Genomic DNA, 16705 nt, shown 5'->3' with positions numbered 1-16705 from the left:
CCTGTAATATACTTGTAATATAGTGGACGAGAGATCAGTCATGTTTGTGATAGAGGATCCCATCCGTCAAACTCCAATTAAGGCCCTTTGTATCTAGAGATGATCTTGTGATGATACAAAAGGAAGTTAGACCTGTGGCATCACTGTCTAATATTTCGGTAGTGGGTTCAACATAGTAGTTTAAATTGTTTTATTCATTAAGGGCCAGATTTACTAACATTTTGTGTCATGGTAGCACCATTTTTGTGGCACATCCATGAAGCAAAAGGCTAGCCAAAATTTACAAAGCTATGAAAGGGGCGGTTTGTGCTGCTTAGTGTGACTTAGTAAAAAGAAAAGTACGTCAATGCAGTTGCTTGCAATGTGTTGCGTTACGTTTCATTCTGCGAGGCGTTTCAGGCGTAGAACATGGTAGTTCCCCTGCACCCACTCATTGATTTCATGCAGATCCATGAGTGGATTTACAGACCTTTGTAAATCTGGGATCCCAGATTTACAAAGGTCTTCCAGAGGATGGTGTAACAAGGAGAACTTTTTTTCTTCTCTATTTCCTCTTTCTGTGTGTTGCAAACCGCAGCACACATATAAAGAGGGAAAATGCGTCATAATTGTTTGGGCAGGAAGGTATACCTTCCTGCCCAAAAACCATTCTTGTAACGCAGGTACCCTTGTACCGTGGTGCAAGGATGCCTGCGTTGGCACTAGGCTGCCTGAAGTGTGCCAGCACTATGAGCGAGAGCAGAAGTGTGCTGCATCTTAGTAGATATGATGCATTCGCGTTCGCTCACTTTCACACACTGCAGCATGTTGCCTTGCTATACTGTGTTGCGTGAAAGGTTAGTAAATCTAGCCCTGTGTCGAAAAACTTAAAAAGGTACACTGAATGGGCTTGAAATCTTGTTAGAGCCATATTTACACCATGAAAGGTGGGTATAAGCTTCTACTGTAAAATTGTGGCGGCAAAATTGCAGGTGGTAACTAATAGACCAAGAACGGTATGTGTTCCTCTTCTGTGCGCCTCATGCAAATCTAATAGAAATTCGATTGCCTTTCTAGTGTAAATTGTCAAATGCACTCCAAACATATTATTTGGAAGTTTTCAATATAATTGGAGGGACCTGTATGTAATTGATGTGGGTAGTTTGCTCCAATTTCTTAACACAGAAGTGACTGTATTTCATTGCTTGATAAATGAGCAAAGTTGTATTTCGTTCAGATATGTAATAACTGTTATTACTTTGTGAATCTTGCATTCTTCTCTATACGTGCTCACAGAACAATGCCCCATTGTGCATTCTTTTGCTGGTTAAGTACCAGTTAACTTGCTCAATAACTGCTCCAGTGGACCACATTTGTGCCAACTTTGCATGGCAGTATCCCTTAATGGCAGCTTTTTTTTTTTCCTTCGAGGACTAAGGGCAGATTTCATGTTGCCAATGTTACGTTTTTTTATTTTCTTGTATAATTAGGTGCTAGTAACCTGTTTAAAACAAAAGAATAATTTCATATGCAAATAGAAATTTCCGAATTAGTGAGGGAATACTGTTAATTTTATAGGACATGGTCTTTGCAAACGGTTTTTTGTTTTGATTGGTAGTTATAATTTTTCAATAAACAATCATGATTTTGTAAATGTAAAACTCTTGGTAGGATTTTAGTTTTATTCTCGAAGCCAAAAAAACAGTTACTTACCTTTGCTAATGTTCTTGATCGAATGAGAATCCAGCATATTCCTCTCCTATACAGTTTCCAAGACCGTAAACTGAACCCAGAAACCTTTAGCCAGAACTTTTTAGCCCGCCTCCATCACTGACTTCACGTGGGGGCTCCTCTGCATTGACAACCGTGCCTTGCGCTTCACCTGAAATTGGTATGTCAACTGCCATATAGGGGACATATGTGATGTCTGCTCAGTCCATTTTGTATGCTCCCACCTGACTCAAACGTGCCAAAACAACCAAGAAGGATGAGAGGGCGTACTGAATCTGAATCCGAAAGCACGCTTCCCAAGTAACTTATTTTGATAGTGGATTTGAAGCCTTGCGGATTACTTACTTGACTACTCCTAAACCAATACCCAAAAGCAGGAGTAATGATTGAGGATATTCTTCCCCTTCGGAAAAGAAAAGATTGCAACGCTGCTCTAGCAAACTGAGATAAGAACCACCATGAACACACAATCCTGCTTTGAAACTGAGTAGAGAGCACACCAATTTCCATCTTTAAAAGTAGACTGCGTAGGAACACCTAACCATGTCGAACACCTCACGGAATGAGACCTGAACTATTCACTTTGAAAATTCCTAACCAACTCATAAGACTAGTTCACGGTGAGATTCAACAGCAAGTATCTGTTGCCAAATTATACAACCCGCCTTCACTCTCTGAATTCTTTGGAGGAATATAAACATTTGGAGTCCTTCAAGAATCTAACCTATAGAGCCTCTTTCTCTTTGGAAGGATGAGGCACCGGCTAGGACGCTGGCACTGCTCGCTACCGGCTTGTTGGTAGGAAAAAGGCTTTACTTAAAGAACTATTTTACACCTTTTGAAAAACATACTGAAGAGAAGCAGAGAAAGATTTAATCTTACTCACACTTTTAGGAAACGAGATAGCTACTAGAAATCCACCAAATTTCAGAAGGCAAGAATGCATGGTTTCAAAAGGAGAACCCATTAGAAATCATAACCGCAAATTCAAATCCCAAGAGAAAGGGTCTTTGGAGTTAAAGTATTTAGCAAATCTACCCGTAATTTGAAGGAAGAGAACTGCTCAGGCAAAAACAAACCAGCCAAGATAACAGTTGAATAAATCTCAATATTACCAATTTTAAGTTCTTTTTCCAGGAGGTAAATGGCTAGTTACTAAATCTGTGCGGTCTGAGTATTCAATGGCTCAATAGAATGCTCAGAATACCAAGCTGCAAAAAAAAGTAACATTGGCTAGAACAGAGTGCCCTTGTCAAAGAACTATGAGAAGCTAAAAAACACCCATTACTTTCCAGAGGAAAATATTAAATAGATGGGGAATAATCTCTACGGGTCCAAGCTGAAACATTAAAAACCTTAAGATGTGGCTAAAACAAACTATCTGCCCTGTCTTCCCTTAGAGGTCAAGAGAGAACGCAACTGAGGAGGACAACCAGATTAAAAAAAAAAGACTAGCCCAAACTGGAATGTGAGCCTTGTGTAGAATGTTTTGAATCCTCCAACACCAGGGTCTTCCGGCTACAGTAAATGTTACTGTAACGGGAGGACCCAATTCAGAATGTCACCTCCGAATTCACTCAGTTGATACTGCTTTGATCAAAATAGATGGCATAGTTTGTCATTGGTTGCAAAGAGATCTATTTCCAAAAATCTTAATTATTGGAATATCTTGCAAAACCCTTCCAGAAGATGCCATTTGCCCTCATTGACTGACTATAGCCTGCTCCGAAGGGTTGTGGCCTTGTCAGTTATTTGTATAGGAGCTGCTGACAGACCTATTTCACGGACTACGGTCCATTGCCAGATCTATAGAGTTTCCAAGCATAGACCAAGAACATACCATCCCCTCTCCTTGCTCGGATATCACATGAAATTAATGTTACCCATCAGTACCTGCACATGAATGCTCTGTAGCTGGGGAAGGCAAACCTTTAATGTCAATCTGGTCTCCCTCAACCCCAACATATTGCTATGAATCTCTCATTTATCCCCTGTGAAGCCTTTCCCTTTCAAAGGGGATCCACACTCTTCCACCACAGCAACTGTCTTAACCACCTGAGTCAAGGCCAGACTTGTCCTTAAAGTCCCTGTGGAGATGTGGAGCTGTTTCCATTGATGATGCAAATCCCACTGAAGGCAACCTATTCTCAGGCCTCCCTGAGGCAAAGGTATGACACATGAAACCAAGAGGCTTAAAATGCATAAAGCCTCTCGTGCCAGCTGATCGGGACATTTCCCAAAAATCAATAATGTATCCCGAAGCTGAACACCCTTCTCTTAGGCTGCATAAGATTAATGGACTGAATCTGGGTCAAGGATTGCTTTCCATTTACAGAGAGGCCCACCTTTCACAAGAGCGGTTCTAACCAGCACATTTTCTGCCACCAAGGCTGGAAAAGTCACTGATGAACTGGTCATCCAGATATGGATGAACTTAACTGAAATCCTTCTGAGATAGGCCAGCACCACAGCCATTACCAGTGTGAAGAAATGGAGCAAATCAGAGGCCTAAAGGTAACTCTGACCTAAGTAGATATTTGTCGCACTGGCTCCGCCTTTGACGAGGAAGCCAGAGCCGTCTTGAACATTGCCTGAGAGAACAGTTTCAGTACCAACTTCAGACTGTCCGAATCGAAGACTAGGAAGTCGAGGCCAAAAAGTTATGGAATGCATCTTTTGGCATGAGTTGCATAATTCAGGATTTTGTCCATTTCCTGTATTTCAGATGCAAGACACTTGAGAATCCATAATTGACATGCTGTTTACAAGTCTAGCACAAAATAATTGGCATAATGGGATTGGGGGAGAGCCCTGCTGTCCAAAACATAAATCATTTTAAAAGGGACGAAAAATCATTAGAGTAATCGGCAGCTCCAGATGCGGCTTCTCTTGGAGGCATGTTAAAAAGGAACGGATGTCGCCTGTGTACATGGCGTTTTATATGGCGCTTGACACTTCATCCCTTCTGAAGCAGGAGACTGTTTTTGATGCGAGCGGTGCCCCATCACACCAGTGATGGAGAACCGCATAAAAAAAATGCTGGAACCAGTCTGGTTGGTGGGTCGCGTAAGGGATAGAGTTTATATACATTCAAAAGTCAATTTTAAAAGCAAACATACAAACACTTTTCCATTCAAGTAACTTTTGGGTATGTAAAATGCTTGCTACCCACTCAGTAGTAGAAGGGCTTTCAAATCATGAGACGTGATTTGGGGAGAGAAATTGTCCTTTCTAGGTTTTACTTTGCACCTGTATTTTAAGTCCTGCATTATCAGGGGTAGCGGAGTTGGGTGGGTTTGAGTGAACCTTTAACTGTTAGTGGGTACTTGTCACTACTTAACGTTTTAAGTGATTACTTGATAATGCGCAAACTGTACCTTATTGAAAGTACACCTATGTCAAAACATGCTATTTTTCATTAATAGATGTATTTTCTTCCCATGCTATATACTAGGACTGACGCAGGTACCCAAAGCAATAAAGACAGAAATTTCATATGATTTGAACGAGGCGGGTAGCTACGATGTCTTCGTTAACAGTATATCAAAATTCTTGAAGTTATACAATGAGACCGAACAAACTGATCCAATGGTGTACGAGGATTGCTCTAGTAAGTTGGTGTCATCTTCATGTTTTTGTGATGTGATCCCTTCATGAGAGATTGTGTATGATAGTTTACAAGATACCATCAAAGGGTGGGTGAAATTGTCTTTTTGACTCTAAAACTGTGCTTTTAGAGCCCAATGTTTGCGGGTATCTGTTGTGAATTTGTATTTTTTAAGTCTTACAGTGTACTCGCAGGAGACTGGTTGGAGCAAAAAGTCTTGGCATGGTATTTTCTGAGCGAATAGGCTGCTGTCGTATGCAAAAAGTATAATTTCACAAGTGTAATTAACATTTCTTACCGTCCTGTTACCAACCACTCTTAACAGCGATGCTTCCGTGAGCAGTCTGGATCTCATCCTCACTTGTTTCTCACGGGTAGAAAATATAGAGATGGCTCTAAAATATAAGATTGCAACCCATGTCAAAATGTTAGGTTACAAAAATGTACCTTCTCCATATAGTGGAAAGTCCGAGTATATTAAATGTTCAGATTGGAGAAAATAATGACTTAAAAAGCTCCTCCTTTAACGTGATCCATGTACGACAGGCAGCCTCTTTGTAATGTTATATTTTATGTAGATAAATGATATTGGGTCGATACTATTTGTCAACACTTTCATGAAAAGGTTATTCAGGGGGCGTTTTCTTGAGGTAGGCAAGACTTGTTTATTTTAGTGAGTCCCACTTTTTTTTTTTTAAGTATAGTAAGTGAAGGCAGAATGCCGTGTTCACAATGTACACATTGCACATCTGGGACAAGTATCACTGAGTTTCTCACAGGCTGTATGCAAGCTGCTATCTTGCAACAGCAGGCCTGTGCCTTGTGATATTCTGGGAGCCTTTTTCTTGGGAGTTCATGACTTCCATCTCCTTATCTGTCCCTCTTTTGGTCACAGACCATGAGGTGTGAGAGAAGGGTGTGCATGTTTAATAGGAAGGATGGTGAGCTGCTGAGTGCACTGGGTGGGGGTTGGGTGGAAGTGAGGTGAGGTGGGGGGGGGGTAGGGGGGGATAAGCAGAGGGCGCAGCCAAGGCACTCTTTTCACATCTCACCATGTACAGTGAAAAAATAAAATACCACAAAAATAAAATACCGCAAACCTGGGAAAACAGCGACCTGAAAAGAGGAGGAACAGGCAACACCAAACCTCCTACGAACAAACGGGGCACACAAACTAAAGGCCACAAAGTAGACATACTAATCAATAAGATGGCAAACCTAAAAGAAAAAAACTTAAAAGCCTTTGTGAGTCTGTCACGTCTGCAACAGATCTACAAGGAAACCTTAAAATACTGCGCTCCATAGAACTGACTGTAAAATATTGGGACTAGAGCTATTTGCCACTGTGCTAACCGATCCAAAGCCGGAGACCCATTTCAGATGTGAAGAAGGGATGAGTGTTATTGGAAGCTGATGATTCTGGTTAGCCCAGTAAATACACTACTTATTATAATAATGATAATCTTCTCAATATATCCATAAAAATTATGTTAAATAACTTCTTTGCAGTATGTACCACAAACTGAACGGTCTCCAAGCACTAGGTTACGGGTGGTGAATGTATAATTGCGTATCAGTAAAGTAGATCCGACAATTCCTGCTTGGCGAGCAGTTTGTACAGAGTAGCTTGGTTTAAAAAACAATTGAAAGCAATAAGATTATGCTACAAAAACTGGGGTCTGAACAAAAATCTATTCCTCCAAAGGAAACTGAGACAGATGAGCAAACGCTGGTCAACAGAGTAACGAGTTCTAAATAGAAAATAAGATGGTGGTCTTTCCATGAAGACTGGTGAATCAAAGCCACAGAATTTGTAATGCGTTGCGTAAACTGCGACAAGATTTAATCTAGTCAGTTAAGGCTACATATTCGGGATGCTCTAGAAATAGGATAGTCTTACACATGCTTGTTTCCTCACTTCAATATAGATTTAAACTGGACAGTGACTATTGAAAGAATGATAATCCTGTTTCCTGTACTGATTTGTACAAAAATCAGTACAAATCAGTACAAATCAGTACAAAAATTATTCAAACTCCTTTTCTGCATTGTGGACCACCTCTTTCTGGATAACATAGGAACAAGGGGAAAGGTTGATAGCTTCCAGTTGATGCTTAAGCAGCAGCTCATCCGTCCTCTATGCTCATCCATTCAACGGCAATCTAATTATGGTTTGGATACCAGCATTGATCACAGTTTGGACACAGGTGATTTTCTCCTTAGTTAAATACCATTGCAAAGGCTATTGTTGTGTATCTAATAAAGGGTGTTTATTCCCTGCAGAAAGATACAGTTGCAGTGTTATTCTGTTTATCGAAAAAGGTTTGGTGTTATTGTATTGGTCTCTTTAATATTAACCTGATCAGATGAGAGGGGTATGTATACCTTACACTAAACTCCCAACTAAGGAATTTGTGGTTGGATAGCAATTGAGCCTTCATTGGCTGAAGTCAGCTTTTTGAACAGTTTGTTCAAAATCACAGAAGTTTGTCCTTGGGTTTAGGTATTTAAGTAGTTTCAAATTGTGGCCTTTACAAAGCGTATGTTTTTTTTTTTAAGTGATCATGATTGTTGTGGTAGAGTAAACTACCAGTAGGTCAACTTTTTTTTTTTTTTTACCAGTTGTATTGTTAAGTTGGCTCTTTGAATTCCTCCTAGTGAGCCTTCCAGAAAAGAATGGTATTTCTACGTTTATTCCAGAGGAGAATCTGCATGGAGAATCTACTTAGCAAAATTGTACTCTAAATCTTCTAAAAAAATCATGGGTACTCTACCTGTAGCTTTTGGCTTTTTTCCATCCAGATGGAAATTTAACCTGCATGATTGTGTGAACCTGAAAAGATGGAAAATTTGTCAGTGAACAAGAGGCTTAACAAGAGAATTCTTAATATGAAAACCATGCCAAACTGCCTGGATTCTTTAAGATGCCTTATTTCGATCTCTTTGGTAAAGCAAAATGTTACTTACCCTGTAAGCATTTGTTTGTGGCATGTAATGCTGTAGATTCACATGTTGTGCATACTCCTGCCATCTAGTATTGGGCTTGAACATGTGCATTTGTTCAAAGCATTCTTTTTTGAATCACGAGGTATAGTGACTCCACCTATTTCTGGTAATGTGCATGGGTATCAGTTCCATTGTTAGGTTGTTTTGCCACAGCAGCTAAACGAAGTCTGATAGAGGTATGGGCAAGACCCGACTTCTACAGATTAAGAAAGTAACATATTATCCTGCACTGAGGCTGTGAGCGGGTCAATGTGTTTAGGGAGACAATAGTATACAAACCATTTCCACCTGCCTTTTAACAAATCGGGTGGGTATGTGTAGAGAGGGAGGTCTCAAATTTCTGGTGTCCCATAGACTCAACGCTCCATCTACCCTTTTGTCTGTTTGTCCGCTTTCTCGTCCGACCAGCAGACCATACTGCAAAGACCCAAACCCGAAAGTCTGGTGAGGCTAATAAGGCGTAATCATAGGACCTCTGGAAAAAACCTAGCTACTTTCATTTTAAAGTGTCACACCATTCCAAGAAGGGAAGCCAAAAATCCACATTTATCGAACTCTTCCTATCTATGGTGGCTATGCTTTTTATCGAGACCAACAAATCGTGTAAGCTAGGAGAAAGTGGGGACACCCAAAGCTTGCAGATTTCCCTACGTGCCAGCAATATAATGTAGAAAGTTAACTTTGCTTGACCTTTAGGCCTTATCTCAGGCTCCAGCTGACCAAAAATAACAAGCAAAACGTTTACCTTTACTTGCAGCATAAGCATTTGAGACAGTGCCTTAATTACATCGCTTCAGTAGGTTTGTAAGTTTGTACATTCTAAACATGTGGACGTCATCTGCTTTCATGTTACCACACTTTGGACAGGGAACTTCACTTCTTCTCCCAAACTATGACAACTTCAAGGGTGACCAATATGCCCTATGAATGGAAAAGAGATGATTTCTCCTCAGATGCGCAGGTTTAACAGATTTAAAGAGCATATCCATAGATACTTGCCAGTATTTTTGCAGCGATGGTTCCGTCAAGTATTTTCCCCACAACTCCACTGGCAACGTAAAATCACCGTCCTCTCTTTCCACCAGTAGCCAGTATATGGTCGATAATTCCTTCTTTTGACTAGGTTGCTGCTTCAACTTAAACTCTAGATCATTTTGTACACCTATCGGTGTTGACGGGTCAGAACTCCAACTTTGCATTTGTGCATATTTGAACCTAGATAACCGAAAGTTTTTAAGCTGGCTACAACTCTCCCAAGATATTAGCTCCCCATCTCTAATTACGTGGTCCCATTGATTAAGTCCCCCTTCTTTTAGAGGCTTGGCAAGAATATCTTTTGTCCGCTCAGGGGAGCCGGGGCTATCCCAGATGGGGGCTAAAGAACTGTAATAGGGAATTTTCAACCCAGATGGGGGCTAAAGAACTGTAATAGGGAATTTTCAAGGTTTTCCTCACTTTGTACCAAGTCTCTGCTAGCCCCCTCAAAATCTTCAACCTGACTTTTAAAAAAAAATGTTTGGGTCAGCATATTTGAAGATGAACCCTTCCTGACCTCCCGGCTCCAGATTCGCAACTGTGGACCACAGGCCTCCTACCATAGGAGATTGGAGAGTTGAAGAGACACTTTCTATTTTTTAGCAGAAATGCCCATGAGTAGAAAAGTAGGTCTGGCAAGGCCAATCCTCCTTTCACTATCCTCCTACGCAATTTCTTCCAAGCTATTCTTGGCCCTTTACATGCCCATATAAACGAACCCAAGTTTCCTTGAAGCTTTTTAATCCGTTCTGTATTAAACGGCAGGGGAATTGCATTGAAGAGGAAGGTCAGCCTTGGAAGGATTACCATTTTGATCAAGTTATTTCTTCTGAAAATTGATAATTGAAGATGAGACCAGGAATTCAAAAGCCTTGTAATCTCCTTACGGACTACGTTAAAGTTAAGTTTTGTTATTTTACTAATGTCATGCGATATCCTAACTCCAAGATATCTGACCTCTTCCTTTCCAGATTCCCCTTCGATGTTCCAGGACATTACTTCAGACTTTTCTTCATTCACTTCATAGCCTGATGCCCTCCCAAAGTCTGTTGTTAGGGTCTGTTGTCAGTTGTTGTTTTTGATTAATGTCTCTTAATTTGTAAAGCTTGATGCTAAAGTTCTGATGTAAAATTTTATTAGGATGTACCCAATAAATACTGACCAGTTTTTGTGGAAAATGTTTTACATTTTGGCTTCTTAGTAACACTAGTTATTAAACAACAACCCAGGATAGCATTATGATTATAATTTTATGCCCTACAAAAAATGGTGCAAATTACACATTAGGCAGGAAGAACTAACACCCCCTGATATCATAATGTGTACCTCCCATAGGCGTACAAGTGCTTAGATGGAAATCCAGGCCAAAGCAAATAACCACAGATGTGTTGCTGTATTGGGAGAATAGCCATAGATGGTCTAACTATATTGTACTTGCTCTTTGCAGCTGAACCAAGGACTTACACGGACCGACAAGAACTGAATGACGATAATGGAAAAAAGAAAGCCTGCACCTTCAAGCGTAAATGGTTGGGGAACTGCTCAGGCCTAGATGACCCCACATACGGCTACAAGGATGGCAACCCATGCGTCATTATTAAGCTCAACAGAGTTTTGGGATTTAAGCCTAAGGTATATTGTTCTCCTTTAGTCTTTACCTGTAATCAATGTTAAATTGTTCTTAAAACCAAGTATGACATATTCCACCCTTGTACAAGTCATGTAGGCCATGCACTAGTGACCATTACAGCGGGCACTGTCATTAGGGAAGTGTCTGCCACCTGGGTTAGGGGGACATTAACAAAGAGAAGGGTACTGACCTACATGGTAATGCCCAGTGTAAGAATTAATAAAATTAGAAGAAGCTCTTGAATCTCAAGGCTATTCCAGACCTCTATCCCCGCTAATTATAGTACATTTCTCCTTTCTCTCTCCCTACTGAATAATGCTGCCTGCACTATTGCCAATGCTGATAGTGGCTGGCACAGCTTCTGCTATGCAAACACAGGGAGATGATGGACGGAGTGCGGAAACTTTTCAGACACTGCTATAACTGTCATTCGCGTAGGGCCGGATTTATCAAAGGATCGCGTTGCCAATGCAATCCTTTAAGTCTGATTTACCAAGCCACACAAAGCCACCTTGCTTGGTAAATCTGGAGTAACACAAGGCAGCACAACTCGCTGCCTTTTGGTGTTATGCACTGGGAAGGCATGACCTGGGCAGAGCCTGGGTATTCCTATGCATCCACCCATGTATTTCGGCGCATTTCCTGATTAACCAAAAAAATAAACCAGGGAATGCATCAAAATTGTATGCCTCCCTGGTAGAGGCGCAACGAGGAGGAATAACTTTTTCTCACCGTTTTTTCCTAACTTAGAAAGAGTAAAGCACAAATAAGAGGTGTTTTTGTGCAGGAAGGTGTCCCTTCCTTCAGAAAAACAAGCCTGCGTGCAACAAAGGCAGCCTTATACTATGGTTCAAGGGTGCCTGCGTTGGCGCTAGGCAGCATACAGTGCGCCAGCGCAGAGAGAGAGCAGGAATGCACCATATATTAGTAAATATGGTGCATTCCTGCCCTTTCCATTTGATGCAAGGCAGCAAGTTGTCAAATATTTACAAATGTGGCCCAAGAGCGTTGCATATCGAAGATACAGGTGACAGGTTGGCACAAAAACAAGTACTTTATTAAGGAACAAGTTTCAAGTAAGGAAACCACGCCAGGAGCTACAATATAACCAGCTCAGGCAGGAATAGAACAATCTCGCAAATGACATCACCCATTCTTCGTGACGCAACATTCCACACCAGGCTAGAACAGAACACAGGATACCATAAGTGGCTACAGCCAGAACAAGGGTAAATGGAGCAAACAGGCTCACCATTGAACTTGAGCTGTTATGTGCGTAAAGCTCCCTTCAGCCCACTGTGCTTACCACCCCCTTCCTCTTGGGCTTCTGTTATTGAATAGCAGCTGCAGGGGGGACACTCTGTGCATGACTCATGCTGCAGCTGCCATTCAGTGAGAACAGGAATTGAAGGCGGGAGAGTGCATTTGAGGAGAATGTTGAGGCTCCCCTCAGGCTGCATTGCTTTGGAATGCAGCCAGGTATTTCTAAGCATTTTGGTGGTGTGGAGAGACTGCAATTTGCATGAGTAAGCTCAAGTAATATCTCTTTAACCCGTTGGCTGCGTCGAACGTTCCGCTCCAGTGCTGAACGTTCGAAAAACGGATGGGGCAGCGTCTGCCAACGGACGTGCGCAGCACTAGCAAGGTAGTGCACGCGACGACCGTTGGCGGACGGCAGCAGCCAACGGGTTAAAGCTCGCCCAAAACATGAATTTGCGTTATGACTTAAAGCACAACACCTTATTGGGCATAAAGCAATACATCCCTCCCTCTCATTATATAGTGGCATCCTTAGGGAAGCTTGAGCACCATACAAAGAAAATATAGATGAAATGAATAGAGTACAATTGAATAATCAAATGCACCTTATAACAGTTTATGGAAAGGCTATAAATAGTACATGGGGGTTTTTGGTGTCGACCTTAAATCTGGTATAAGTCCCAGATTTTGGTTCCCAATCTGAAATATTTATTAACTGCATACTATAAAATACTTGTGGCTTGTAGATCGGTGGTGGCTCTGAAGAAGGCGTAGCAGACCTACATAGCTTTACTCTGCCAGACTAGTAGATACTGCTACTGAATGTGTGATGCTGTCATGGAATCTTGTTCATCGCCATTCTGGGTCACGAGAAAGTGCATTACCATGTATAATGATCAGAGTAGCTGTTTACTGCACCCAGCTAGAGATTTTTTTCTCCATCCCGGTTATTTACCGCCTGTAAATCCACTAGATTTTGAAACTGCAAAATGTACTCAATCAAATGTATTGGAGTAGGTCCTGTTTTAGAGCTCTTACTACTTGAAGTAGGGCTGGGCCTGTAGAGCAATCCAATATTAAAATCCATTTGTATAAGAATGACGAATAAATGTGCAAAACCATCTGTAAATCTCTCAGGGTTATTTAATGTACAGAAATCGAGGCAAGTACCTCCACTGCCATCAATTCCCTTATCCTCCTGAAACTGCTGGTTAGCAGCCACGTTGCTGTCAAAAAGCAGGAAGCATAATTCTTCATTTACATTTGGGAAGAGGGTTTGCACAAAAATTAGGGCCAGATGTAGGTGGCAAATACCGGTCGGAAACGGCCGAATTTGGCATCTTGAGATGTAGGGGGCCAGATTTTACAGATTTTGTATATTTACCAAATCGGTAAATTTACAGAATCTGTAAAATACCGAATCGGTATTTTTACCGATTCGGTACCTTCCAGATGTAGGTGGGACTCTTCTGAGTCCCAAAGGCCCTACAAATTCGGTATTTTAACACACAATCCAATTGGGTGTTAAAATACCGAAATCAGGTGTGCATGCACATGTGTGCATGCACACCTAGCCATGTGACAGACAGACATGCCCTTAGGGCATGTCTGTGTGCCACATGGCGCACATGCCTATTTTTGGGGTGCCAGAGTGTGTCAAAGTGACACCCGCCTGCACCCTTGCCAAATTCGGTATTTACCGATTCTGTAATTATAGAATCGGTATTGCTCATTGATTCCTATGGGCTTCAAGGCCCATAGGAATCAATGGGCAATACCGATTCGGTATTTACAGATTCGGTAAATACCGAATCGTAACGATTCGGTATTTACAGAATCTGTAATACCTACATCTCCCCCCTTCATATTTACCGACTCTTAAATACCGAATCGGTAAAATTCGGTATTTAAGAGTCGGTAAATATGAATTACCTACATCTGGCCCCTAATCACTGTCCTGACAGCTACAAATTTAAGTGACTGTTTTCCAATGTTGGGAAAGGAAATCGCTTGGGTGAGTTCTGTGCTGATGCATGGGAGGGTCAGGGATATAAAACATGACCTGAGTGAAGTGTTTTGGTAAAAAATCGACACAAAGGTCTTTTTGCCTTCCTCCTAGTTGGGGATGTGGAGCTTTCTTTGCCTGTGGTGATGTGATGAAAAAATAAAATCCTGATACTGGAAGCATTGGAGATTGAAGCTTGAAGTTAATGAGAAGAAATCTTAAGGCAAAATTGTTGGTAATGCGAGCATGGAAATCTTCTAAAATTTCCAGAAATTATGTCACCATAAAACGTACTTAGGGAACCTGGAAGTTCTGCGCTTTTCTCAGCTGATGAATCTTTGCCACCATTTTAGAATTGAGCTTTACACAACAATGACATTAATAATTGCATTTGACGTTCAGTTATTAAAGAGAGGGATGGTGATGTTTTAAAAATGTATTTTCTCATTTTAGTAGATTTGTCAGTATTAGTTTTTTTTTTAATTCAAATTCGTGGCAAATCGATTACAGAAATGTTCAGAAATAATATTGGTTAGATCAAGCATAGAGAAATAAACAGCGCGTTCAATTCAGAGTATAGTCCCGATTCTAGACTGAAGAACCATAAAGAGTTTCTTCTGGAAAAGAGCAAATCAATTTTGGAGCAAAGTCAAATAATGAAGAGTAAGAACGAACTCCCCATAAACGATAGTTCTGGAGACTCAGCCTAGTTCTCCGCACAATTGCAGTAGCAACCGTCTATGCAGGCGAGAAGGAGAAAATCACAGTTGTAGCTATCATCCGTAAAAAACTGAATATCTCCCAAAGCTTAAGGAAAACAAAGAAATCATGTAAGCAGTTGCTTAAGGCAAGTCAGGCTAGCACTGCAATGTGCCATGGGACGTAGCAGGGTAGGGTTGCATGCAATGAGAGCCTCTCTAGCTAGTAACGCGTACTATATAGAAAGCAGCTAAACATGTTGCAAAAACAGGTGAATGTGTCATCTTCTTCCAGTGGTGTGGGATCTTTGAATGATCCATCGTCTTGATCCTTGATTCCTATGGTAAACGTTCATGTCAGCATAAAGTCAGTTACAAATGGCTACAATGTATTACAAGAAGTTACATCTACGAAGTTTCTCATGAGAACCTTTTACAAGCCTACTCGGTTAGCTGCCTGGTGTACCATTGTATCACAATGAGCTACTCTATGAAATGAAACATTCAAATTCTGATACGTCCTGGTTAGATCACAAAATGTAAGCTGCAGCACGCATTGTCTTTTCATGAATACACTTGTTCGTTATGTATGTGGCAAATAAAACAATCTAAATACAGTGAAGTCATGGTGTGAGGAAAGAAGGAATACATTTTTCAGGAAACTGGACTTTTCACAAAAATTCAAGCCTTAAGAGTTCGATTATATTGTTAAATCACTATTTTATGAAAAGCCTTTATTTTCTTAATGTGATAGAATAAATGACTAGTGCAGCCTAGTAAGTGGAGATGGATGGAAATGAAAGCTTTCTGCAGAAAATAAACATGTTTAAGTCTGCACGTTAAACAGAGGCACTCTGTGCAAGGTAGCCAAAAGTGTGCCGTTACTAGGAAACAACAGGAATGTGCTGTATAATGTTAAATATGGCGCACTCCTGCCCTTTCACACAGCACAGCGGCTTGCTGCATTGCGCAGCGTGCAAGATTGGAAAATCTGCCCCCTTGTCTTGTATGGGTGACACCGAGGAACTTGACTCAGTCAAATTTACATTTTGTTGAATATTTATTGCGTCCAATGTGGCTGTTGAAACAATATGATGAACTTTTAGAGTACAGATGGATTATGGAGAATAGTTGTGAATTTAGTGTGCTAAATGTGCTTTTCGTGTAGTAACAATGTAAATTGTTCTTTCAGCCTCCTACTAATGGCAGTAGCGAAGCTGTTCCATCAGAAGTATGGGCAAGACACAATCAGAACATCATTCCTGTTCACTGTGCTTCAAAGGTAAGCCCCACAACAAGACTTCGGGTTAGGAGCTGCTCTGCAGAATCAGACTGGAAGGACGCGTAGGTCACTGCTTAGTCCAAACATTGCATGTAGGCTAGACTGTTCAAATGACTTTTGTTAAAGTTGTGCTAATTGAGTAATCTAGATTTCAAGTCTTGGGTAGGATGGAAGAGAGGTCCATGATAAAGGTGCCTTTATTTCGCAGTCTTGGTTCTCGCTTCTTCCTCTAGCTAGATTCATTGCAGCATTTTAAGCTGTCCGGACTCCATGCATGAGACTGGGACAACCCAGCATGATTTGTATTACAGTTGCCCAATCGGAAGCCAATCATTGCTCCCACTATGATTTTATTTTGTTTGCCTGTAAGGAGTCTGCATTAACCAGTTTGCTCTTAAAAGGGCAGATTTCTGCCAGATCCACACCATAAGGTCTTTCCTCCTGACTCCAACATTGTGTGGAAGCAAAACTG

The 16705-nt window shown here is 41.1% G+C and overlaps 1 protein-coding gene across 1 annotated transcript in view; it reads left to right on the top strand.

Moving 5' to 3' along the window:
* The window catches only part of ATP1B1 (ATPase Na+/K+ transporting subunit beta 1), a 68051-nt gene that overhangs the window by 21403 nt on the left and 29943 nt on the right, over positions 1-16705 (top strand). Inside the window, exons 3-5 of the mRNA XM_078658325.1 lie at positions 5165-5320; positions 10806-10990; positions 16144-16233. Coding sequence (XP_078514451.1) covers positions 5165-5320; positions 10806-10990; positions 16144-16233 — 431 coding nt within the window. The remainder of the gene's footprint in view (positions 1-5164; positions 5321-10805; positions 10991-16143; positions 16234-16705) is intronic.

The sequence above is a fragment of the Lissotriton helveticus genome, chromosome 8 (assembly GCF_964261635.1).
Source record: "Lissotriton helveticus chromosome 8, aLisHel1.1, whole genome shotgun sequence".
Classification (NCBI taxonomy): Eukaryota; Metazoa; Chordata; class Amphibia; order Caudata; family Salamandridae; genus Lissotriton; species Lissotriton helveticus.
Note: the sequence above shows the minus strand (reverse complement) of the source record. Positions and strands in the feature narration are given on the sequence as shown.